This window comes from Acinonyx jubatus, chromosome C1 (genome assembly GCF_027475565.1).
Source record: "Acinonyx jubatus isolate Ajub_Pintada_27869175 chromosome C1, VMU_Ajub_asm_v1.0, whole genome shotgun sequence".
In the NCBI taxonomy this organism is placed as follows: domain Eukaryota; kingdom Metazoa; phylum Chordata; class Mammalia; order Carnivora; family Felidae; genus Acinonyx; species Acinonyx jubatus.
Genome location: NC_069381.1, coordinates 31,060,358 through 31,087,989, shown reverse-complemented (window position 1 = coordinate 31,087,989; position 27,632 = coordinate 31,060,358). Strand labels below are relative to the sequence as shown.

Sequence of the window (27,632 nt, the reverse complement as noted above, 5' to 3'; positions counted from 1 at the left end):
AGTATTTACAGGAAATTTAAGTCCCTGAAATACAGAAAATATTAGAAAATAAATGCTAAAAATAAATAAGTTCTAAACGTGTAACTCAAGCTAGAAAAAATGACAAACCTAAAAGTACAAGGATAGAATTAAAAAAAAAATTAATAGAATAGAAAATAGCACGTAGAAGCACAATATGTCCTGATTAGAAAAAACAGAAGTAAACTCACACCTAGATATATTTCATAAAATGGCAGAACACTTTTCTACTTTTCACGATTTTGCTAAACCTTTTTAAAGATAAGGTAATCTGGGTTGTCTGGATGGCTCAGTTGGTGGTGTGTGTGTGACTTCTGGTCTTGGGATTGTGAGAGTTCAAGCCAAATGTTGGGTGTAGAGATTTCTTAAAAAATAAGATCTTAAAAAGGTAACCTGAAAATTGACCAGAGAAAAGACACTGTCTCAGAGGGAACAATAAATTGGTTAATTATGGACTTTATTTATTTTTGTATTTGGGGAGAGCGCAAGTGGGGAAGGCTCTGAGAGAGGGGGACAGAGGATCTGAAGTAGGCTCTGTGCTGACAGGTTGACAACAGTGAGCCCAATGTGGGGCTAGAGCTCACAAACCATGAGATCATGACCTGAGCCAAAGTTGGACACTCAACCGAGCCACCCAGGTGCCCCAATTATGGATTTTAAAAAGCAGCCCCAGAGGCTAAGGCACTGCTAAGTAAAAATAAATGTCAATTTAGAATTCTATACCTAGCTATGCTATAATTCAAGAGTAAGGGAGAAATAACTTACACTCAGGGAATAATTTACTTCTATAAGAAACTCTTATAAGGCTTACTATGTGCCAAGCACTATTGTAACCATTCCACAAATATTAATTCATCTGATCCTTATAACAACCCCATGAAGTAGATATTATCATCCCTATTTTATAAATAGAAAAACTGAGGCACAAAGAGATTCAGTAATCAAGGTCAAAGGTCACAGAGCTAGTGATCAACAACAGAGCTGCATAGCCACCACAGGCCATCTGGCTGCAGAGTTGGTGCTTTTGACCAATGCACAAGCTGTCTCTGCTCTAGGATGCCGAGGAGTGGAATTCATAAGGAAGGAGGAAATATAAGAACCTGTGGTAAGAAGCTGGCAAATGTGCAGGTTAATCTAAACTTGCAATATTATACAACCATAACATGTAAGGAGAAGCAAAGCGAGTGTTCTAGTCTCTACCGTTAATAAAGTTTGCATTAATGCCTCTTCTTAAGTTATGAATGTTAACAGCAAACAAAAAGAGATCAAATGTAACTACTATCTTCTAGAACAAAATAGAGAATAAATAAAACATAACCCAATGGAAGGAATGAAAAGAAGAAAAAACCCAAAAATCCCAATCTGACAAATTTTCAAGGACTTTGACAAGCTGATTCTACAACTTACATGAAAGAATAAAGGGCTTTAAATAGCCAGGATGATTTTTATAAAGCTAGATCACTCAAAAATGTATTATTGGCACAGAGGCACACAAATAATGTCTTCAGTAGATTATCTGTCTGATAGCTTAGATGACAGAAGCTGAAATCCCTTAATTAATTCTAAAACATCAGCATAAAAAAATCTCAAATGTAATGCTTGGGGCATAAAGCAAATTGCAAAAAAAAACAACAAAACAAAAAAAACTAAGATATCATGGACACACAGGTAATTAAAAAAAAAAAAAAAACCCAAACACACACAGAAATAATACACAGCAACTTGAGCATAATGGTTACCTCTGAGCAGGGCTAAGGGAAAAGACAGCATGAGGCTGCAGTTCAATCTGTTTTTTCCTTACCCCCCCCCCAAAAAACCTGATGCTAATGTGGCAAAATTTAACATACTATTGTTATATTTTCTGAACTTTTCTGTATGCCTGAAATATTTTATAATTAAAGTATTTTTTAAATCTAAAAACAAAAGAGAAGAAGAGTTGGAGAGGAAAAAGCAAAGAGGAAGAAGGAAAAAACTAATATAAATGTGAGTTGTTGGAATTTTATTAATACCCTCATTCAATATTTGAGGGCCTCTCACAAGCCAGTTGCCATTATAGCCCTTGGGCATACCAACACCGGCTCCCAATGTGAGCCGATGGTCTCTGGACAGGTCAGCTGACAGTCCTCCTAGGGCCCCAAAGTCTCTCTAATGGTGGATATCTTTCCCCTTGCAATGGCTGCCTAGGGGCACATAGTACAAAGAATTTAGACAAACCGCTCTCTTCCTTACTCACATTTAATGATGAAGCTGGGTCCCTAACCTCTTCCTAACCTCCACTGGCCCCAGTCTTCCTGCTTCATGGCCAGGCCCTCAGGCTCTGTCTCTGATTAATTTATGCCTCCTGAAGGGAGTCAGCCTTATTACTGCCTTCCTATAGGATCCCTCCTTCCATTGGGGGGATAATGGTCCCACCTGACTTGGGCCACTTGGGGAAACAATGAAGCATGGAGTTGCTTTCCAAGGCCCTTCACAGCAGCTTTTCCACCTGTGGTCCCAACTGGCCCGAACGCTGATGGGGTCCATCTCTACCCACTACAGCTCACCCTCTACTCAGCTCAGACTACTCAGGGAAAGCCCTATACTGGGGTCACCACACTTGTTTGAAACTTTGAAGAAGCCTCTGGGCTTTCTACCCCCACCATCCCACAACCTCCCTCCTACGCACTGTTCTTTTTCCTTTCCCTCTAATCATTTCCTTTCAGACTTGCTTTCCTCTCCTGACCCAGCCCCTTTCTTTAGCTGTGTCTTCTACAGACATCTACTCTGAAGATGCCTTACCTCGAGACTTCTATAATCCATGGTGCAAGGCACCCAGAAGCCTGGTGACATGATGGATGGGAAGATGCTCAATTAGAGCCAGGAGGCTTTCAGTCTAGAAGGGCCTCTGCCAGGTAAGGGGCATCTTTCCAGGAGGAAAACCTTGTTTGGCACGGGTGCTGGGTTACTTATTGGTTATGTCTAACATAAACGTCTTTGTGATGGAATCAACCTCTGTGGAGCTTGTCAGTCCAGAGCTTGACACATAATTTCATGTCACAGGATTTTTCCTGAATAATACAATAGATACATGTTTTAGCATGAGTTTTGACAAAAGTATTTTTACAATTGATAGTTTAGGGGTGAGAATTCTTATGTTGAAGGCATATAAATTTACTATAGCGATTTAATAACATGAATATTATCTCAAGTCCATTAGTATATTCATCAGTTTGACAGGACTTCTCCCCTGCAGGGATTAACTAACGATGAAACCCATGATCTGACTGAAATCTTTACCGTGCGGTATTTCAATGTGTGGACTGTGAAGTCTTTACTGCACATCACACTTAAAGGGGTTCTCTCCCAAGTGGATCTGCATTCAAGAGATATTTGTTGAATAGCTACTTGTACCAGGCAGTATGTCAGGAGCTGGGGACAAAATGGTGAGCAAAGCATGTGTAACGAGACGCTCATGGGGCTCACAGAATTGTTGCAGAAACAGACTCTGGTAAAGGGGGAGGGATGCACTCTAATAGAAGTTCTGACCACACGTTCCACACCTGTAGGGTTTGTCTCCCACGTGGGATCTGATGAAGATGAAGGTAACAAACTCTTACAGCATCTATCCTATCTAATGGTTTCTCTGTGTGAATTCTTTGATAAACTTGGAGATCTATGCTCTGACTGAAGAAGTTCTTACCATACACACTTGTTGAGTTTCTCTCCTCTGTGGACTTTCAGATGAGCATATAAGTCTGTGTTTTCAGAGTTTCACGTTTGTATGGACTCTCTGATGCACTTGGCGATCTATGTTCTGACTGAAGCCCTTACCACATTTATCACATGTGTAGAGTCTCTCTCCAGTGTGGACTCTCTGATGGATGCGAAGGTTGGAGCTCTGAGGGGAGCCCTTGCCACACTCACACTTAAAAGGTTTCTCTCCTGTGTGAACTCTCCAATGAACACGAAGATTTGTGTTATAACTGAAGCCTTTGCCGCACGTATCACATATGAAAGGTTTCTCTCCAGGGTGAATTCTCTGATGATAGCGAAGATCTGTGCTTCGACTAAAGCTCTTCCCACATTCAGCACAGTCGTCAAGTTTCTTCGCTGTGTGGAAAAGAGGATGTTTTGAGAAAAAGAAAATGTTAACTAAAAATCTCAATCAAGGCTGCATGCAATAGGATATCAGACTGGAGAATGTGGAAAACTATATTAGTTAAAAAACCAACTTGAAGAGTTCTAGGATTCAAAGGGAAAGGATCAAGAAAGTGAAATTGTGAAAATGAAATTATGAGAAAAATATTAAGTCGTGAAGGCTAGATCTAGAAGATCTTACAAACGTATAGGAGATCCAGAAAGAGCAAACAAATAGAATTCATGAAAGTGTTACTTAAGCTGAAAGAGACTTGAAAATCAAATAACCCTCCCCACCCAGTACCATGTAGGAGCTGAAAAAAGGACAAACATATTCACATATCTAGATGAAATTTCTGAATTTCAAGGATCAAGAAAACAAAAGCATATGCAACATTTAAAAAAAAAATAAAACAAGTTACTCCCTTGAAAAGAGAGTAAGATCGGCAGAAGACAATAGTACAAGGTCTCCAGTATCCTGAAGGAAAAAGATGATACTCAATAATTCTAAAACCTCACCTGATGGTTCCTTTACATAGGCAAAAGGAAGATACCCTCAAAAAAGCAAAGACAACCAAAATTAAAATAAAAACTCATGAAGAGGGAAAACACGAAATATAAAAAGTAGAAATAAATAATAAAAATGTAAAAGCTTGGGGTGTCTGGGTGGCTCAGTCGGTTAAGCCTCCAACTTTGGTTTCAGGTCAGGTCATGATTTCATGGTTTGTCAGTATAAGCCCCCCATCAGGGTCTATGCTGACAGCACAGAGCCTGCTTGGGATTCCCTCTCTTCCTCTTTCTCTGTGCCCTGCTCATTCTCTCTCTCTCTCTCTCTCTCTCTCTCTCTCTCTCTCTCTCGCAAGATAAACTTAAAAAAAAAAGCAAAAGCTTTACCTCCTTTTCACCCAACAAAATCTCATAAAACAATAAGGGGAAACTTCTCTGATCTGATTCAGAGATGAACAGGCTCAATGACTGGCAAACATGATTACTTAAAAAAATTTTTTTTCACACCTAGATATATTCTGTTAAATTTCAAAATTCCAAGGAGAAAAAGATGAAAGTTCTAAATGTTTTCAGAAGGAAGGGGGAAAAAAGAACAGGTTAAACAAAAATGAGAGAATTACTAAATGAATGAATCAAATTGGAGTAAGCAATATCAGGAGGTTAAAAACAAAGATAGGATGGCTAAAACATTCTCAGGGAAAAATGATTTTGAATCTAGAGGTCTCTACTCTGCTACACTAGTATCCAAGACTGGGGTGAATATAAATACCCTTACAAACATGTAGAGATTCAGAAAGTTTGTTGGCAAATGAAAAATAGATCCAAGCAAAAAAACAGATGTGGGATTTAAGAAATTATGGAAAAAATTAAAGCCACCTTAATCTCTGAAAAAATAAAGACACGATGTAAAAAAATTAAGAATTATATCTTGTTTCAACTAAACACAGGCCATGGGGAAAAGGGTGTGTGTGTGTGTGAAAATGCTAAGTGAAAGTTTGTTAATAGGTCTGTATTGTTCTGGAAAGTAGAAGTTATAAAGAACTGTTTAACACTTGCCACTGACAGAAAAATGTAACTTTTAAAACATGTTAAAATCTTAAGGGTAATTAAAGAATAAAAATGGAGGGGAAAAAGGAAAGTAACAATTCATTTAGAACTCCCAAATAAGGGAAGGGGGTGAGGAATTAGAATGCATAAAATGTCAGGAATCATTATTACAGTAAATGTAAAAGGACTAAATTCCCCTAGAGTCTTAAAGACTCCAAGATTAGGTTTAAAAATACAGCCATTTTCAGCTTGCAAGAGACAAATCTATAGCAGGCAAATGCTAACTAGGAGAACAGAAGAACAACATTAATATCTGACAAAGCAGAATTCAAGGCAAAACACACTAGGGGATTTCTGGGGAAGATGGTGGAGTAGGAGGACCCAGTTCACCTCATCCATGGCCACAACTAGATAACACTCATATCAGTATAAGTAACCCAGAAAACAACCCAAAGAATGGTAGAACAAACTCTACAACTCAATGTAAAGAAGAAGCACATCAAAGAGGGTATAAATAATATGGCAGGGAGCTAAACATAAATTGTGGGATACCCAAGGAAGGGAGGGAGCAACAGGCATGGAGAGGGGGGAAAAAGATGATCACACTAGGGAACCTGTACAGGGTACATCACTCACCATAGCATTTGGCTCTGAAAACTGGAGGGGCCAAATTTTGTGGGTTCTTACAACCAGCAGAACTTGAAGCCTGGAACATCAAAAATCAGCAGGCTTTGCTCTGGGAGAGCCCAGAGGGCAATAGGAAACAGAGTCACTGCCATTAAAGAGCTAGCATGACAGACAACCCATGGAGACACAGTGTAGAAGCAGCAGCTGGAAAAATGTCTGGGGCATATGGGAGGGAGAAAGATATCCAGATCCAGGAGGCACTGAGATCTCCCGACAAAATCAACCCGAGGAGGTTCACACCAAGACACAGTAATCAAAATAGCAGAAAGTAGCAATGGAGAATTTTGAAAGCAGCAAAAGAAAAGACAGTTATATACAAGGGAAACCCCATATGGCTATAAGTGGATTTTTCAGTAGAAACTTTGCAGGACATAAGGGAATGGCATGATATGTTCAAAGTGGTGAAAGAAAAAAAATCTACAGCCAAGAATACTCTATCCACTAAGGCTATGATTGAGAATAAAAGAGAGAAAGAATTTTCCAAACGGAAGCTAAAGGAGTTCTTGACCACTAAACCAGCCCTACAAGAAATGTTAAAGGGGACTCTGAGTGGAAAGGAAAGATCATAAGAATAAGAAAAGTAGGAAGCACAAAAGCAGTAAAAATAAGTGTATCTGTAAAACTCAGCCAAGGGACTCACAACATAAAAAGATGTAAAGTATGACACCATGTACCTAAAATGTAGGGGGTGGGAAAGAGTAAAGAATGGGCTCAAACTTAAGCAACCACCAACTTAGTGTAGACTGCTATATGCGGAACATGTTATATACAAACCCAATGGTAACCACAAATCAAACACCAGTAATAAATGTGCAGAAAGGAAAGGAATCCAAGTACATCACTAAAGAAAGCCAACTTACGGTGAGAGAAGAAAGCAATGGAAAAAAGAAACAGATAAGATCTACAAAAACAACCATAAAACAACAAAATGGCAACAAAATATCAATAATTTCTTTGAATGTAAATGGACTAAATGCTGTAATAAAAAGATATAGGGTGATGGACTAGATAATAAAAACAAGACCCATCTATATGCTGCCTCCAGGAGACTCATTTCAGATCTATAGGTACATGAAGATTGAAAGCGAGGGGATGGAGGTGCCTGGGTGGCTCAGTTGGTTAAGTGTCTGACTCTTGATTTCAGCTTAGGTCATGATCTCACAACTCATGAGTTCGAGCTCCACATCAGGCTCCATGCTGACAGTGTAGAACCTGTTTGGGATTTTCTCTCTCTCCCTCTCTTTCTCCCCCTCTCCTGCTCACACTGTAAGTAAAAAAATTTTTTTTTAAATGAGGGGATGGGAAACATTTATCACGCAAATGGATGTGAAAAGAAAGCCAAAGTAGCAATACTTATATCAGACAAAATAGACTTTAAAACAAAGATTGTAACAAGAGACAAAGAAGGATATTATGTAATCATCAAGGGGACAATCCAACAAGAAGACATAACAATGGTGAATATTTACACACCCAGCATAGAAGTACCCAAATACATAAAATAGTTAATAACAAACACAAAGAAACTGATAGTAATACAATACTAGTAGGGGACTTTAACACCTCACTTACATCAATGGACAGGTGATCTAAAAGGAAAATTAATAAGAAAACAGTGACTTTAAATGACATACTAGACCAGATGGATTTAGTAGATATATTCAGAACATTCCATTCTAAAACATCAGAATACACATTCTTTTCAAGTGAACATGGAACATTGTCCAGAATATATCACATATTAGGCCACAAAACAAGTATCAACAAATTCAAAAAGATCAAAGTCATACCATACATCTTTTCTGACCACAATGCAATGAAACTGGAAATCAACCACAAGAAAAAATCTGTAAAGAGCACAAATACATGGAGGTTAAATAACGTGTTACTAAACAATGAATGGATCAACCAAAAAATCAAAAAATACATAAAGATAAGTGAAAATGAAAACACAGTGATTCAAAATCTTTGGGATGCAGCAAAAGCAATTCTAAGAGGGAAGTTTACAGCAGTACAAGCCTACCTCAGGAAGCAAGGTTGGGGATAGGGTTAGGGTGAGGGTTACACAACCTAACCTTACACCTATAGGAGCTAGAAAAAGAAGAAAAAATCCAAAACTAGCAGAAGGACAGAAATTATAATAAAGATTAGAGCAGAAATAAATGATACAGAAACTAAAAAAACAATAGAACAGATCAATGAAACCAGGAGCTATTTCTTTGGGAAGATCAACAAAATCAATAAGCCTCTGGCCAGACTCATCACAAAAAAAGAGGACTCAAATAAAATCAGAAACAAAAGAGGAGAAATAACAATCAACACCACAGAAATACAAAGGATTGTAAGAGAATATTATGAGAAATTATATGCTAACAAATTGGACAACCTAGAAGAAATGGATAAATTCCTAGAAAGCTACCTAGGAATTGCTAGATTGAACTACCTTCAATCTACCAAAATTGAAGCAGGAATAAATAGAAAATTTGAACAGACCAATTACCAGCAGTGAATTGAATCAGTAATCAAAAAACTCCCAGAAAAAAAAAAAAGAAAGCCCAGGACCAGTTGGCTTCACAGATTAATTCTGCCAAACATTTAAAGAAGAGTTAATACCTGTTCTTCTCAAACTTTTCCAAAATATAGAAGGGAAAGAAAATTTGCAAATTCATTCTATGAGGCCAGCATTACCCCAATTCCAAAACTAGACAAAGACATCACAAAAAAAGAGAACTACAGGACAATACCTCTGATGAGCACAGATACAAAAATATTAGCAAACCGAATCCAACAATACATTAAAAAATCAATCACTATGATCAAGTGGGATTTATTCCTGGATGGCAAGGGTGGTTCAATTTTCACAAATCAATTCAATGTGACACATCACATCAATAAGAGAAAGGATAAAAAACCATATGATCATCTCAATAGACACAGAAAAAGCATTTGACAAAGTACAACATCCAGTCATGATAAAAACACTCAACAAAGTAGGTTTAGAGAGAACATATCTCAACATAATAAAAGCCTTATATGAAAAACCCACAGTGAACATCCAACTCAATAGGGGAAAACTGAGAGCCTTCCTCCTAAGGTCAGGAACAAGACAAGGATGTCCACTCTCACCACTTTTATTCAACATAGTGATGGAAGTCCTAGCTGCAGCAATCATACAAGATAAAGGAATAAAAGGCATCTAAATTGGTAAGGAAGAAGTAAAACTTTCACTCTTTGCAGATGACAAGATACGATATATAGAAAACCCTAAAGACTACACCAAAAAACTATTAGAACTGATACATAAATCCAATAAAGTTGCAGGATACAAATGCAATATATAGAAATCTGTTGCATTTCTATACACCAATAACAAAGTGTCCGAAAGAGAAATTAAGAAAATACTCTCATTTACAATTGCACTAAAATGAATAAAATACCTAGGAATAAGCTTTACCAAGGAGGTAAAAGACCTATACTCTGAAAACTATAAGACATTGATCAGAGAAATTAAAGACAACACAAATACATGGAAAGATACAGCATGGTCACAGATTGGGAAAACAAGTATTGTTAAAATGTCCATACTATCCAAAGCTTTTAGAATGTTGTTCAAACTGGGATGCCCAGGTGGCTTAGTTGGTTAAGCATCTGACTCTTAATTTTGGCTGAGGTCATGATCTCACAGTTCACGGGATCAAACCCCACGTTGGGCTCTGTACTGACAGCATGGAGCCTCCTTGGGATTCTCTCTCTCCCTCTCTGCCCCACTCACATGCTTTCTCTAAATAAATAAATAAACTTAAAAAAGATATTGTTTGAACTTAAGTGACCATCAATTTAATATAGATTGCTATAGAGGTGCCCAGGTGGCTCAGTCGGTTGAGCATCCAACTTCGGCTCATGTCATGATCTCACAGTTTATGAGTTCAAGCCCTGTTCCAGGCTCTGTGCTGACAGCTCAGAGCCTGGAGCCTGCTTTGGATTCTGTGTCTCCCTCTCTCTGCCCCTCCCCTGCTCGTACTCTGCCTCTCTCTCTCAAAAATAAATAAACATTAAAAAAATTTTTTTTTATCCTCAAAAAACTAAAAATAGAACTACCCTACAACCCAGCAATTGCACTACTAGGCATTTATCCAAGGGATACAGGTGTGCTATTTCGAAGGGACACATGCACCCCCATGTTTATAGCAGCACTATCAACAATAGCCAAAGTGTGGAAAGAGCCCAAATGTCCATCGATGGATGAATGGATAAAGAAGATGTGGTATATATATACAATGGAGTATTGGCAATCAAAAAGAATGAAATCTTGCCATTTGCAACTACGTGGATGGAACTGGAGGGTATTATGCGAAGTGAAATTAGTCAGACAAAGGCAAAAATCATATGACTTCACTCGTATGAGGACTTTAAGAGACAAAACAGATGAACATAAGGGAAGGGAAACAAAAATAATATAAAAACAGGGAAGGGGACAAAACAGAAGAGACTCATAAACATGGAGAACAAACTGAGGGTTACTGGACGGGTTGTGGGAGGGGGGATGGGCTAAATGGGTAAGGGGCACTAAGGAATCTACTCCTGAAATCATTGTTGCACTATATGCTAACTAATTTGGATATAAATTTAAAAAAATAAAAAAACAATAAAAAAATTTTTTAATAAAATATAGATTGCTATCTACACAGTCTATTCTATATGAACCCAATCAATGATAACCACAAATCAAAAACCTAAAATAAATACACAAAAAATAAAGAGAAAAGAATCCAATCATAATGCTAAAGGAATCCAGTAAACCACAAAGGAAGAGAGCAAGAGAAGAGGAAAGGAATAGAGAAGAACTATGACCAGAAAAAAAAAATAATAATAATAACAAAATGGCAATAAGTACATGCTTATCTATAATTACTTTAAATGTAAATAGACTAAATGCTCCAATCAAAAGACAGGGTGACTGAATGGATTAAAAAACAAGACCCATCTATATGCTGCCTATAAAAGACTCACTTCAGACCTAAAGACTCAAAGAGACTGAAAGTGAAGGAATGGAAAATGATATCCATGCAATAAAAAGGGAAAAAGAGCTGGAGTAACAATACTGATATCAGACAAAATAGACGTTAAAACAAAGGCTGTAGCAAGAGACAAATAGGGTAGTACATAATGATAAAGTGATCAATCCAACATGAGGGTATAGCAATTGGAAATATCTATGCACCCAATATAGGAGCACCTAAATACATAAAGCAAATAGTAACAGACATAAAGGGAAAAAATGACACTAATACAGTAATAGCAGGGGACTTTCACACCTCACTTAAATCAATAGATAGATGATCAAGACAGAAAATCATTAAGGAAACAGTGCTTTGGAAGATACATTAGACCAGACAGACCTAACAGATATATACAGAATGTTCTATCTAAAAACAGCAGTATACACATTCTTTTTGAGTGCACATGGAACATTCTCCAGGATAGATCACGTTAGTCCACAAAATAAGTCTCAATAAATTTAAAGAAGACTGAAATCACATCAAGCATCTTTTCTGACCAAACGATATGAAACTAGAAAACAATACTAAGAAAAAAAAAACACGAAAAAACACAAACACACAGAGGCTAGACAACATGCTACTGAACACCAATGGATCAATGAAGAAATCAAAGAGGAAACAAAAAATACTTGGAGACCAATGAAAATGAAAACATAATGGTCCAAAATCTTTGGAACACAGCAAAAGGAGTTCTAAGAGGGAAGGTTATAGAGATGCAGGCCTACCAAAAGAAACAAGAAAAATCTCATATGAACAATCTAACCTTATACCTAAAAGAATTAAAAAAAGAACAAACCCTTGGGTTAGGAGAAAGTAGGAAATAATAGAGTGGAAATAAATGATACAGATAAAAAAATAGAAAAGATCAATGAAACCAAGAACTGTTCTTTGAAAAGATAAAAAAAAAAAAAAAGCTGAGAAACCTTTAGCCATACTCATCAGGAATAAAACAGAACTGAAATAAATACAATCAGAAATGAAAAAGGAGAGGTAATAACTGAGACCACAGAAATACAGAGAATTATAAGACACTACTATTAAAATATTATATGCAAACAAATTGCACATCCTAGGAGAAATGGATAAATTCCTAGAAACACATTCATCCAAAACTAAATCTGAAAGAAATAAAACATCTGAACAGACTGATTACTACTGATTCAATTAACAAAATTGAATTGGTAAATTCCCAACAAATAAAAGTCTGGGACCAGATAGCTTCACAGATAAATCCTGCCAAACATTTAATGAAGAGCTAATACCTGTTCTTAAACTATTCTAGAAAATAGAAGAGGAAAGAAAGCCTCCAAATTCATTCTATGAGACCAGAATTACCTTGATACAAAGATAGACAAAGACACTATAAAAAAAGAAAACTCTAGGCCAATATCCCTGATGAACACACATGTAAAAATCCTCAACAAAATAATAAGCAAATCAAATTCAACAATACAATTAAAAGGATCATGCACCATGATCAAGAGGGATTTATTCCAAGGATGCAAAAGTGGTTCAATATTCTCAAATAAGTCAATGTGATACATCACATTGACAAGAGAAAGGATAAAAACCACAGGATTATTTCAATAGATGCAGAAAAGGCATCTGACAAAGTACAACATCCATTCATGATAAAAACTCTCAACAAAGTAGGTTTAGAGGGAAAATATCTCAACATAATAAAGGCCATAAATGATAAACACAGTGTTAACATCATACTCAATGGTGAAAAACTGAAAGCATTTCTTCAAAGATCAGGAACAAGACAAAGATATCTGTTCTCACCACTTTTATTCAACATAGTAGGGGAAGTCCCAGCTGCAACAATTAGACAAGAAAAAGAAGTAAAAGGCATCTAAATTGATGAGGAAGTAAAATGGTCACTATTTACAGATGACATGATATGATATGGTTAAAAACGCCACCAAAAAACCCTTCTAGAGCTGATAAATGAATTCAGTAAAGTTGGAGTTTACAAAATTAATATACAGATATCTGCTGCATTTCTTTTTTATCTTTGCATTTCTATACACTAATAATGAAGTAGCAGAAAGAAAAATTAATCCCATTTACAACTGCACCAAAAAGAACACCAAGGAATAAACTTAACCAAAGACATGAAAGATCTATACTCTGAAAATGATAAGACATTGATGAAAGAAACTGAAGACAACATAAACAAATGGAAAGATATACGTGCTCGTGGACTGGAAGAATTAATATTGTTAAAATGCCCACTGTACCCAAAGCAAGCTACCAATTCAATGCAATCCTAATCAGAATACCAATACTATTTTTCATAGCAGCACAAATAATCCTAAAATTCATATTGAACCACAAAAGATCCTGAACAGCCAAAGCAATCTTGAGAAAGAAGAATAAAGCTAGAGGTATCACAATCCCAGATTTCAAGATATACTACAAAGCTACAGCAATCAAAACAGTGTGATACTGGCACAAAAATAGACACAAGATCAACAGAATAGGATAGAGAGCCCGGAAACAAACCCACGCCTATATGGTCAATCTCTGACAAAGGAGGCAAAAATATACAACGGGGAAAAGATAGTCTCTTCAATACTGGACAGCTACATGCATAAAAATGAAATTGGACCACTTTCTTACACCATACACAAAAATAAACCGAAAATGGATTAAAGACTTAAATATGAGACCTGAAACCATAAAATTCCTGAAGGAAAACATAGGCAGTAATCTCTTGGATGTTAGCCTTAGCAACGTATTTATAGATATGTCTCCTGAGGCATGGGAAACAAACGCAAAAATAAACTATTGGGGCTACACCAAAATAAAAAGCTTTTCATAGCAAAGGCAACCATCAACAAAACAAAAAGGCAACCAATTGAGTGAGAGAAGATATTTGCAAATGACATATCCGATAAGGGGTTAATATCCAAATATTTAAAAACTTCTACAACTCAACACCAAAAAAACAATCTGATTAAAAAATGGATAGAAGATGCGATTAGACATTGTTCCAAAGAAGACATCCAGGTGGCCAACAGACACAGGAAAAGATGTTCAACATCACTCATCACCAGGGAAATCCAAATAAAAACCACAATGAGATATCACCTCATACCGGTCAGAATGGCTAGTACCAAACAGAGGGAATTAAGTGTTGGCGAGGATCTGGGGAAAAGGGAAGCCTTATGCTCTGTTGGTGAGAATGCAAACTGATGCAACTACTATGGAAAACAGGATGGAGGTTCCTCAAAAATTTTAAAACAGAAATATCATAGGATCCAGTAATTCCACTATTGGATATTTACCCAAAGAAAATGAAAACATGAATTCAAAATGATATATACAGCCCTATGTTCACTGCAGCATTATTTACAATAGCTGAGATATGGAAGTAATCCAAGAGTCCACTGGCAGATGAATGGATAAGGAAAATGAGGTATATACATATACAATGGAATATTACTTAGTCATAAAAAAATAAGATCTTGCAACTTGCAATAGCATGCATGGAGAATACTATGCTAAGTGAAACAAGTCAGACAAGAAAGACAAATACTATATGATTTCACTTATATGTGGAATCTAAAAAACAATACAAATGAAGTAACAGTAACAACAACAACAACAAAAACCCAGAGAGCAGATTCATAAATAGAGAACAAACTGGTGGTTGTCAGAGGGAAGATGGAAAGGGGGATGGGCAACATAGGTGAAGGGGATTAAGAGGTACAGACTACCAATTACAAAATACATAAGTCATGGAGATGAATACTACAGCATAGGAACAGTCAATAATATTGTAACAACATTGCATAGTGACAGGTGGTAAGTGCACTTATCATGGTGATCATTGTGTAATGTATAGAATTGTCAAATCACTATGTTGTGCACCTGAAACCAATACAACATTGTACGTCGACTATATTTCAATAAAAAAATTTTTTAAATAGTGATTTGGATACTCTGATATTTGAATCTCAAGCCCTCACTTAGTTAAAAACTTTAAGAGCCCACAGATTTTAAACACCATGGAAGCAAAAATCCTCCAAAGAGTGGTTGTCCTCACCCACTAAGACCAGGTTGTCATAGATTTCCAGCATCACCTCTTTATGTAGGGCCCTTTGTGTGGGGTCTAGTTGCCTCCACTCCTCCTCAGTGAAGTCCATGGCCACATCCTTGAATGTAACAGGTTCCTAAAACACCAAAGAACAGTAATTCCTCTTAAGCATCTACACCAATGATTGTGGTACAAAAGGCTAAACTTGGGAACACTGACAAAGGTAGACAGAATAAAGAAAACTTCAGAGTTCTGCCCCAAGACATAAGAATAATTAAAAGAGAGGTGCCTGGGTGGCTCAGTTGGTTAAGCGTCCAACTTCAGTTCAGGTCATGATCTTGCGGTTCGTGGGTTCAAGCCCCGCATCGGGCTCTGTGCTGACAGCTCAGAGCCTGGAGCCTGCTTTGGATTCGTGTTTCCCTCTCTGTCTGCCCCTCCCCTGCTCATGCTCTGTCTCTCTCTCTCAGAAATAAATAAACATTAAAAAATTAAAACATTTTAAAAGATAACATCTTATGCAGAGGTTCACTAACCCTAATAATACGAAGAGCTCTTAAAAGTCAATTAGAAGAAAAAATTGGCATTCTCTTTCTCCCTCTCTCTCTGCTCCTTCCCCACTCATACGTGCACTCTCTGAAAATAAATAAACTTAAAAAAAAAGAACCATACAAGTGAAAAGTCATCTGAATAATCTCTAAAAGAAAAATAAATGGCCAATAAACACCAGGTAAAAACTTTGGAGAACAATTTGGCGGTATTTATCAAACATATACTTTGATCTAACATTCCCAATTCTAGAAATCTATCCTCATTAAGATAATCAATGACTTCCTTGCTAATAGATCCAATGGAAAGCTTTCAAACTTTTTTATGCTTGACTTTTTCGCATTATTTGGCTCCACCCACATGGTCTTCCTCAAAACTCTCTCCTCCTAGAGCCTGGATATTATAGTAACCCAGTTTTTCTCCTGACTCTCTGATCACTCTTTCTCAATCTCTTTTTCTACTCATCAATGTTGGGGTTCCCAGGCCCTCCTCTCGCTCTCCCTATGTGATCTCATCTATTCTGATGGCTTCAAATGCCTTCAAATGCTGGCAACTCTCAAATGCACTTTGGCAGCCAAGACCTCAAGCCAGACCTAGAGTTCCAGACCCCATTAGCTGCATGATGAACATCCAGTGTGAAGTAGGTAATTGATTAATATCTACCAAATGAAATAAATACCCACCTGCATGTTTCAAAGCCATCTAAATCAACCTGCTCAATTCTGACTTTATCTCCCTTTCCAGATCTGCTTCCCTCCCAATGTTCCCTAATTCAGGCAACCACACCTCCACCACTCAGATGTTCAAGTCAGCAAAAGAGGCATCATCATTTCCTTCCTCTGTGTCCTCTCTCACACCTGCTCCATCACTAAATCTTCCTAAAGATCTCTCTTCTCTCTGCTGACACCACTTTTCTGAGCCACCACCTCACCTCTGCTTAACTGGTCTATACCATCTTGCCTCCCTGCAACATAACCTCTACTCTGGCCCCTCTTATTGTGACCAGTCCTTAAATAGTTGTGTTCCTCAAGGCTTTTCTCTAGTTACCTTCTTTTTCTTCTTTTGTCACATATTGGCTGCATGATCTTAACCAAACCCATGACTTTAGTCACCACATACATGGTGACAACTCATAAATTTGTATCTTTAACCTGGATCTGTCTCAGACCTTGATATCTTTCTTCTAGACTTCTTTAATTGGATGTCCCAGAGGCACTTCAAAGTGTCTTCTAACTCCCCCTCCACACACACACACGCAAACACACAAGTACATACACATTCCATCTCCTCTGTTTCTTATCACAGTGAAGAGCTCACCATTCACCCAGTCGCCCAAAACTTGTGTTTCAGCCTTAACCAGGCCCCTTTCCCCCACTCCCCACAGCTATGCACAGACCCATAGTGTTTTATCTGTTTTAGATACAAACTTGAAGATGTCCATATTCTTTATATACTTATTTATCTACAAGACAGCTTCCATTTCATTTCAAAGTTATAGTTCAACATTAAGTTCACTGAACTCTGCCTAATTAGGCACGCTAACAGATACATTTATTATTAAACAAATCTAAGGATTCCTTGACCTATCATTCTTTTTTGGCAACCCAGCAACTTTAAACACCTTAAGTCTAAGGAATTTTTCACCTTATGAATCTGTGTGTCCTCAAGATAAAAGCCAGAAACTTGCTTGCCAGCATCCCTCGTAGCTTGATCAGCCAACCAGAGGTACTTGCACAAGTTTTTAATTCAGAAGCTAATGGTTGGAAAGAGTAAGGATGGCATCAGAGGCATCTAGTTACAGAAGCAGTAGAAGCAAATGTTCTGGGGTGGTGTTTGCAGCCCTGGGTCAGCAGTGCAAACTGAGTGCCCAGCAGAAGTGGTCGCTCCATTGGGATGGTCCAACTGTGGGATTTGAGCATCGTTCCAAATTGTGTGGCTTCCAGGCCTGTCTTTCTGGCCTTTGAAGAGATTCTGCGAGCTACCAAATATCCCTCAATAAATTCCTTTTAGCTAATGAGGATTTTGGCTATTTGAACAGTTGGCATTAGAAAATCTACTACTTTTGTAATCATAGCAAGTGAAAAAGGAAAATTTATGTGATCATCTCACAGGATGGCAAAACAACATTTAATAAAATAAACTTCTGTGTCAACTATACTTCAATTAAAAGAAAGAAAAAAGAAAATAAACGTCCAATTTAAAAACCCTTCTAAAGGACAATGGTTTAGGTAGTTGGGATACATCAGTGAAATAAACAGAGGAAATATAAACCAAAATGAGAATAACATATCAATATGCAATGATGATTTTTTTTAAAACAACAGCCATTTGCTTAGGAGTTCAAAACCCTTCTGATCATATTGATGACCTTTTGACCCCCATTTTCACAAAATTTATAGTTTTTACTTGACTAGGAAGATATCATTCCTATTTTCAAGCAAACTTATAGATTCTTGAACTATCTTATAGACTAACTACTGACTGTAAACATAGCTGCATTCATACCCAAATAGAGTGGCTATGTATTAAAATGCCCTTGATAAGAACTGGCAGTTTGCACAATAGATGAGCATGTGTCCTATGAACTGAAAATGATTTTATGGGATTAATGAAAAGCTAGTGCTTTTCTTCCCAATTACTGTACTATAAAACAACCAATATGAATAAGGATGTGACAGATCTTTTAGTGTGCTTATTTGTATTTATTATGGTTCTAGAAGAAAGATTAAGTTGTACTGTAGGAAGACTCTAAGAATGAAATTCAATGCCTTTTATAAAGATTTAAAATAATTCACTAATGATTTGTCAATCTTGAAATTCAAACACCAACATCAATAATATTCAGTGTATAATAATCATAACTCATTTTCTAGGACTATGTATTATATGTGACTTAAAGACTGAAAATTAATAAAGGAAACCTCGGTTAGAATGGAGTCAGGAGGCCAGCAGGGGGAGCTCTCACACACTACCAGCGGATCAACTGCAGACCCAACAGGAGAAGCACCTGTACCTTGCAAGTCCACACTACTTTAGCTACTACTTCGCTATCCCAGCAGAAGGAAGAAAGGTTTCCTCCTTCTCTGACAACAGCCCAGCCAATGAGAGGCTGTCACAACTCAGCCACTATATGGGGCACCTGGGTGGCTCAGTTAAGTGTCTGGCTCTTGATTTTGGCTCAGGTCATAATCTCACAGTTCATGAGATCGAGCCTCACATCAGGCTCTGCACTGATAGCATGGAGCCTGATTGGGATTTTTTCTCTCTCCTCTCTCTGCTCCTTCCCTGCTTGTGCGTGGGTGCTGTCTCTCGCGCACGCGCTCTCTCGCTCTCTCTCAAAATAAATAAATAAACTTTAAAAAGCCACTATTCAAAATGCCTAGTTTACTCCAATGGACTTTTTGTTTATAACAGCCCTCCCAACTTCCCCCACCCCCTTCCTCTATAAAAGAGCATTCCTCTCCTTTGTTCTGTAGACTTGACTATGGCTTTGCCTTAGCTTGCTTGTCTCTGGTTGCAATTCTCTGCTATTCTTGAATAAACCCATTTTTTGCTGGTAAAATAAGTGGTAGTTTTAATAAGACATATTTAAGACATATGTTCTAGATAACTAGCCCCTATCTTAATTCTGTTTCTCAATCATCACAAACTTATTTCCTATATAAGTCATTTGTTATCATGCAGTGAATTAATGCAAAATTGCTTCATCCAGAGATATAGCAACCTCAGAAACAAAGCTGATCGAAATAAATTCCCAATAATTAGGCGTGTTCATACGGTAGCACTCATTTTCTTTCTTTCTTTTTTTAATGTTCATGTATTTTTGAGAGCGAGCGAGTGCGAGTGGGGGAGGTGCAGAGAAAGAGGGGAACAGAGGATCCAAAGCGGGCCCTGCACTGATAGCAGAAAGCCCAATGCGGGGCTAGAACTCACAAACCATGAGAACATGCCTGAGACAAAGTAGGATGCTCAACCAACTGAGCCACCCAGTTGCCCCTGTATCACCCAATTTCAATTCTTAATCATGAGAAGCGTTTGGGAACTCCCTGTAAAAATGAAAATATTCACATTGGTCTTGAATATAGAAACAATGCTAATATTTTGACTTGGTCTTGAATATCAGGATATTGACAATATTTGTTAAAGAGTCTGTTTTATAAATTTACAAATATAAAATCGGATTTATCTGTAGTCAATAATGAATAATCACATCAGTTACATTTTGTTATTTTCTAAAATGCATTCCTAAATATAATAGAGATGTATCATTATAAATGCCTAAAGCCACAGTTTTTAATGCCCAACGCTAGGTTTTATTCCGGCTGTTAAAGAAAAAGCAACATCAAGTGTATATACAGCTGTACCACTACCAAGTATGTAGAAAAATCACTGGCAGTGTTGAAATGTCTCATATTTATAAAGATCCTACACCCAGTGAGTAGTACTGGCACACATAAATTAACTGCTGATATAAATATATAGTCTCAGTCTCTGTTCTGGTTGATCTTACGTAAAGAAAGTACAACCTCTGGTTCTTCTTCATATTCCTTGTTTCTAGAATGTCTGTGCAATACAGCTGTACTACCACTTGGTTGGGGATTTTTTTTTTCTCAATGCTGCGTACTCTCTTTACATATATAAAACCCCACCGATGTAGCTCACTAGTTTGGCAGAATGCTAGCTTGCATTCTAGGCTAGACAACTTAAATTATGACCTCCCCCACACCAGGGTATGTACTAATATAATTACTATTCATATATGGTAAGAAAACTTGATAATAAAACAACAAACATCTCTAATAACCCTCTGCCCCCAAAAGGGAGTCACATTTCATTTGCTATTTTTTTCTGATAACAAAAGTGCTATAGAAAATAAGAGAAAACTACAGGAAAAAAATACAAAATACATAATCGTATTTTCCAAAAGAACTGCTATTTATATTCTGGCATACATATGTAGATTTTTTAATTGGGAATATTCTTTACAGCTTAAAAATAATTTTCTCTTAAAATATCATGAACATTTTCCCTTGTTAGTAACTATTCTTCTACACCTTGTTAATAGCGACAGAGTGGTTCATGTTATGGTTACCTCATTATTTATTTAACAATTTCCCTGTATTGAACACCTCAACTCCTTCCCAATTTTTATTACTATACTGATACTGCGAGTCTTATCACTGTATTTCAAATTTATTTACTTATCAACTTTTTCCTTTGGGTAGATTCCTAGAAGTAGGATTGCTGGTCAAAGATATAGGCACTTTAAAGACTTCTGACACATATTTCCCAAAGCCCTCCAAAAAGTTTGTGGCAAAAGGACATTTAATTTAAAAGTATTTGGCAGTCCCAGTTTACCAGAAAGTGTTTTTAAAAAACACATACCTGGAGGCGCCTGGGTGGCTCAGTTAGTTAAGAGTCCAACTCTTGATTTCGGTTCCGGTCATGATCTCAATGTTTGTAAGTTCAAGACCTATGTCAGGCTCTGCGCTGACAGCATGGAGCCTGCTTAGGAGTCTCTCTCTCCCTCTCTCTCTTTCTGCCCCTCCCGCACCTATGTGCGTGCACTTTCTTTCAAATAAATTTTTAAAAAGCACTAAAAAACACCTATCTGCCAATTTGATAGGTGGCAAAAATGCCATTTCATTGTATTATAATTAACATTTCTTGGATTACTAGTGAAGTTGAAAAATACTAAACCAGATGTAAAAATATTTATAAGTTCACCACAAAACACCTAGGAATAAACCTATCCAAAGAGGTGCAAAATTTGTACACTGAAACCTATAGAAAGCTATAAAAGAAATTGAAGAAGACATTAAAAAATGGAAAAACATTCCATGCTTATGGATTGAAAGACCAAATAATGTTAAAATGTTGATACTACCTAAAGCAATCTCCACATTCAATGCAATTCCTATCAAAATAACATCAGCATTCTTTACAGAGCTAGAAGAAACAATCCTAAAATTTATACAGAACCAGAAAAGATCCCAAATAGCCAAAGCAATCCTAAAAAGAAAACCAAAGCTGGAGGCATCACGATTCCAGACTTCAAGCCATATTACAATGCTGTAATCCTCAAGACAGTATGGTACTGTCACAAAAACAGACACATAGATCAATGGAACAGAATAGAGAACCCAGAAATGGACCACAAAAGTATGGCCAACTAATCTTTGACAAAGCAGGAAAGAATATCCAATGGAAAAAAGACAGTCTCTTCAGCAAATAGTATTGGGAAAACTGGACAGTGACATACAGAAGAATAAACTTGGACCACTTTCTCACACCATACATAAAAACAAACTCGAAATGGATGAAAGACCTAAATGTAAGACAGGAAGCCATCAAAATCCTAGAGGAAAAAACAGGCAACATCCTCTTTGACTTAGGCTGCAGCAAATTCTTACTTGACACGTCTCCAGAGGCAAGGGAAACAAAAGCAAAAATAAACTATTGGGACCTCATCAAGATAAAAAGCTTCTTCACAGTGAAGGAAACAATCAGCAAAACTAAAAGGCAACTGATGGAATGGGAGAAGATATTTACAAATGACATATCAGATGAAGGGTTAGTATCCAAAATCTATAAATAACTTATCAAACTCAACACCCCAAAAACAAATAATCCAATGAAGAAATGGACAAAGACATGCATAGACAGTTTTCCAAAGAAGATATCCAGATAGCTAACAGACACATGAAAAAATGCTCAACATCACTCATCATCAGGGAAAGAGAAGTCAAAACCACAATGAGATACCGCCTCATATCTGTCAGAATGGCTAAAATTAACAACTCAGGCAACAACAGATGTTGGTGAAGATGCGGAGAAAGAGGAACACTTTTGCACTGCGGGTGGGAATGCAAACTGGTGCAGGCACTCTGGGAAAACAGTATGGAGGTTACTCAAAAAATTATAAATAGAACTACTGTACGACCCAGCAATAGCACTACTAGGTATTTGTCCAAGGGATACAGGTGTGCTGTTTCGAAGGAGCACATGTACCCAATATTTATAGCAGGGCTATCGACAATAGCCAAAGTAAAGAAAGAGCCCAAATGTCCATCAACTGATGAATGGATAAAGGAGATGTGGTATAAATATATAGTGGAATATTACTCAGTGATCAAAAAAATGAAATCTTGCCATTTGCAACAATGTGGATGGAACTAGAGGGTATTATGCTAAGCGATGTCAGTCAGTCAGAGAAAGACGAATATCATATGATTTCACTCATATGTGGAATTTAAAATACAAAACAGATGAACATAAGGGAAGGGAAGCAAAAATAATATAAAAACAGGGAGGGAGACAAACCATAAGAGACTCTTAAATACAGAGAACAAACTGAAGGTTGCTGGAGGGTTGTTGGGTGGCGGGATGGCTAAATGGGCAAAGGGCATTAAGGAGGAGACTTGTGGGGCGCCTGGGTGGCTCAGTTAGCTAAGCATCTGACTTCAGCTCAGGTCATGATCTCACGGTTTGTGGGTTTGAGCCCTGCATTGGGCTCTGTGCTGACAGCTCAGAGCCTGGAGCCTGCTTCCGATTCTGTGTCTCCCTCTCTCTCTGCCCCTCCCCTGCTCGTGCTCTGTCTCTCTCTCTCTCAAAAACAAATAAACGTTAAAAAAAAAAAAAAAAGGACACCTGTTGGGATGAGCAATGGGTGTTATATGCAAGTGATGAATCACTAAATTCTATTCCTGAAATCACTGTTAAATTAACTAAATTGGATTTAAGCTAAAAAATATATATTTGGGAGTTCGACAGGTCAATCACACTATTTTACTGAAACAAGTAATTTCACCTAACTAGAAACGATGAAAAAGGACTATTCTTTTCCTCCAAAACCGAAAATGAAAACTATAACAAAACCGCAGAGTGAGCTGAAATTACAGTGGGAGGCAGCTAGAAGGCATAGGTTTGTCCCACAGAGAGATGCCAACAGCAGCACTACTATGTGACACAGAACCTTGTGCCAGCTGCAGGGTGGGGGGTTTAGACTGACTCTAAGGAACTGGAATCATCCCATGTTAGTAGCATCGTCTAAGCTACTACCAGAAATAGAAGCAAATTCCCTCTGGCGGAAAATTTCTCATAGGACTCATGTATATTAAGATCAATCAGTGAGTTCACAATTTAAGTCACCAAAGGTGAGGGTCAGCAGAAAACAAATTTAGACTACCAACAACTATAGATATTTAAACCACCAGATACGGAATCAGAGCAGCAATACATAAATTAGTTGAAAAAATTAAAAAGGCAACTATAAAACGATCAAGCAAAGAAATTACCTGGAAATAACATTCAACTGTGAAAAAACAACAAATTGAACATCTAAAGAGGGCATTAAAAAGCAACTTCTAGGGGGACCTGGGTGGCTCAGTTGGTTAAGCATCTGACTCTTAATTTCAGCTCAGGGCATGATCTCACAGTTAGTGAGATCGAGCCCTGTGTAGGGCTCTGTGCTGACAGTTCGGAACCTGCTTGGGAATCTCTCTCTCCCTCTCTGTCTGCCCCTCCCCTGTGCTCTCTCTCTTTCTCTCTCAAAATAAATAAATAAACTTAAAAAAAAAAAAGAAACTTCTAAAGAATGGACTTGAGGAAAAAGAAAATTGATCCCAAAAGGCTAAGAAGGAATGGCAAGCAAATAAGTGATAAATATGTACATAAATCCAGACACTGTACAAAATAATAATTCTAATAATATCTAATTTATTAAGTTAAAAAAACAGAATTAAAATGCAGAAAATAACAGCTTATAAGTCAAGCAAGGATACAATCAGTAACAAAGAGTTTTAAAGTCTCTGCAATATTCTTGAAGTTGTTTATTACCTTTTTTTTTTTTTTGAGAGAGAGTGAGAGAGTGAGCGGGGACGGGGCAGAGAGAGAGAGAGGGAAAAGGAGAATCTTAAGTAGGTTCAACACTCAGCACAGAGCCCAACGCAGGGCTCAATCTCACAATCCTGAGATCATGACCTGAGTCAAAAGCAAGAGTTAGATGCTTAACCAACTGAGCCATCCAGGCACCCCTGAAAGTTGTTTAAATGTAGACTAGCAAATATATGGTACAATTTCAAGGATAATCACCAAAAGAACAGATTTAGGTTATAAATTTAAAACAAGAGGGGGAAAAAAAAACCCTTGCCACTTAAAAAAAACAATATATAAAAAAAATCAAAGGTAAGAAAGGAGGAAAAAAGCAAAAAATGGACAAATATAATTAAAATGTAAGATAGTATAAACACATCAAATACATCAATAATTACACTAAATGTAAATAGACTAAACTTGCCAGTTAAAAAAGCAGAGATGATCAGATTGAGGAGGAGGAGGAGGGAGAATTCAGCCTTAAACTGTTAACAAGAGGGGTGCCTGGATTGCTCAGTTGGTTATGCATCTGACTCTTGATTTCTCCTCAGGTCATTATCTCAGGGTTCATAGATTCAAGCCCCGAGTCAGGCTCTGTGCTGCCAGTGCAGAGCCTGCTTGGGATTCTCTCTCACCCCCCCACTCTGCCCCTCCCCAATTCATGCTCAAACTCTCTCTCTCGCAAAATAAATAAATAGTTAACAAGAGATATACCTAAAGCATAAGGCCACGAAACAGTTGAAAGTATGGAAAAAGATAAACCAGGAAAATAACAACCAAAAGAAAGAATAGCTATATCAATATCAAACAAAGTAGATTTCTAGACAAAAAGCATCACTAGTGAAAAAAAAGGTCACTATATAGAGATTTTTTTTAAAAATCCAATTCTCCATGAAGATATCACAACTCTAAATTTGTATATACCTCTTAAAACATCCATGAATTACATTTTTTTTAGGTTTTTTTTTACATTTATTTATTTTTGAGAGACAGAGTGAGACAAAGTGAGAGTGGGGGAGGGGCAGAGAGAGAGGGAGACACAGGATAGGAAGCAGACTCCAGGCTCTGATCTGTCAGCACAGAACCCCACGCAGGGCTCGAACCCACAGACCATGAGATCATGACCTGAGCCGAAGTCGGACACTCAACCGACTGACTGAGCCACCCAGGTGCCCCCATGAATTGCATATTTTTAAAGTGTAAATACTGTACAGAGAAACTGACATACCTACTACTCAAAGAAATTCCACACATTTTTTTTTCTCAATTATTGATGGGTCAAGCAAACAAAAATAAATGAACGCATATAGACATTGGCACCTAACATTAGAGAATACATAATTTACTCAAGCACACATGAAACGCTGTAAAAATTGATCATATATTAGGCCATAAACAATTATCAACAACAAAAAAAGTAAAGACTTGAAAGAGGTATGGAAGTTCATATACTCAAATCTTCTCTTTAAGAAACAAAAGTTCACCGAAGTCTTCCTCAGGCACCCTTCTCTCACGCTGATACCACTGACACTTAAATATAGCTTCTTTCATTTTACTTAGTGTATACATGAGTCGTAATCACCACTTTACACATGTATATATAAGTCTCCCTCAAAGAAACCACATACTTTGAAGAACTGTATCTAAGTCAATTTGTCTTGCTCTTACAAATAAAATGAGCAACCATAACTAAGTGGATAAATGAAGGAGCAACGCATTAGGTAGAGAACAAACTTAAAAGGAGGGCATCAGGCCAGAAGGGAGCATTCTCTTCGGAGTCCTTAATTTCATGGATTAGACCCAGCCCTTTGGATGTGGACGATTTACGCCCAGTCCATGGATGAGAAGACCTGTCCATTGACAACATGTACAGCAGACACAAGGGACCTAGAGATGAATACTGGCTTCCCCATTTAATAGCTTAGTGAACTTGACAAGTCTCTAAGCCTCACTGGGCCAGTTGATACGTCTGCAAAAATGGGAATAATATCCACTTCTCACACCTATTGTGAGAATTAAAAGAAAAGTCAATGTTGAGTGTACCTAGCATGCAGTAAGTGCTCCATAAAGGTTTCCCTCTCCTTTCCTAAGGGAGAAAGAGGAACTTACGTTCTTCCTCAAGAGTCAGGACTGAAAAAAGGAAAACTGCATCTCACCTGGGAATTGGTCATCTCTTCTTCCTCCTGGGCAAGGTCAGGGAGTTAAGGAGGCAGAGCTGGAGGAGAAAGGAGCCATGAGGCATCAAGCCTTCCTTGTAGCTCCCAGAGTGGCCATTGTTTCTGCCTTGTCTGAACCATTCCCTCAACCATCCTGCCCTATGTTGCTTTCTTTTCTCCACACTGCAGATGGTTCACCATCTCAGCTAACTCGTCTTTCCTCTGTTCTGAGTCAAAACCTCCACGGTCTCTCCCTGTTCTCCGCAAGCGGTCATGTGACCCAAGACTTGCAGCCCCAGCAGCTCCAAACTCCCGTCTTCCTCCACACCCCAGTCTTGGCTCAGTTTTGGCAGGGCTCAGGTCCCAGGTGTGCCCCCTCAAGGATGGGTTCCAGCTGCTGTGGAGCTACGGCCTTCATTCATTACAGCATGGCTTGCTCCTACTGGCTCAGGACAAGCTGGCTCCCACAGCCTGTCCTCGACTGGCATCTTTGTCCTGGGCTCCAAATCTCTGTACCCTCCAGCAAGAGTCTTCGGAAACCCAGCCGGGGTCAAAGTTAACGCTAAGCACCTCTCA

General features: G+C 37.8%; 1 protein-coding gene across 1 annotated transcript; it reads right to left on the bottom strand.

The window, feature by feature from the left end:
- Positions 1-1,170: 1,170 nt before the first annotated feature.
- On the bottom strand, positions 1,171-27,632 carry LOC128310990 (zinc finger protein 214-like). Its single transcript, XM_053212236.1, has 3 exons — positions 27,057-27,632; positions 15,490-15,616; positions 1,171-4,107 (listed from the first exon to the last, which is right to left on the bottom strand). The coding sequence occupies exons 1-3, from the start codon at positions 27,069-27,071 to the stop codon at positions 3,761-3,763; spliced, it is 489 nt and encodes a 162-aa protein (XP_053068211.1). The 5' UTR covers positions 27,072-27,632; the 3' UTR covers positions 1,171-3,760.

Excerpts from the sequence above, each read along its gene's own strand:
- LOC128310990 (XM_053212236.1), bottom strand. Across the intron at positions 4,108-15,489 it reads TGACAACCTGGTCTTAGTGG|CGAAGAAACTTGACGACTGT; the intron begins GTGAGGACAACC and ends TTTTCCACACAG.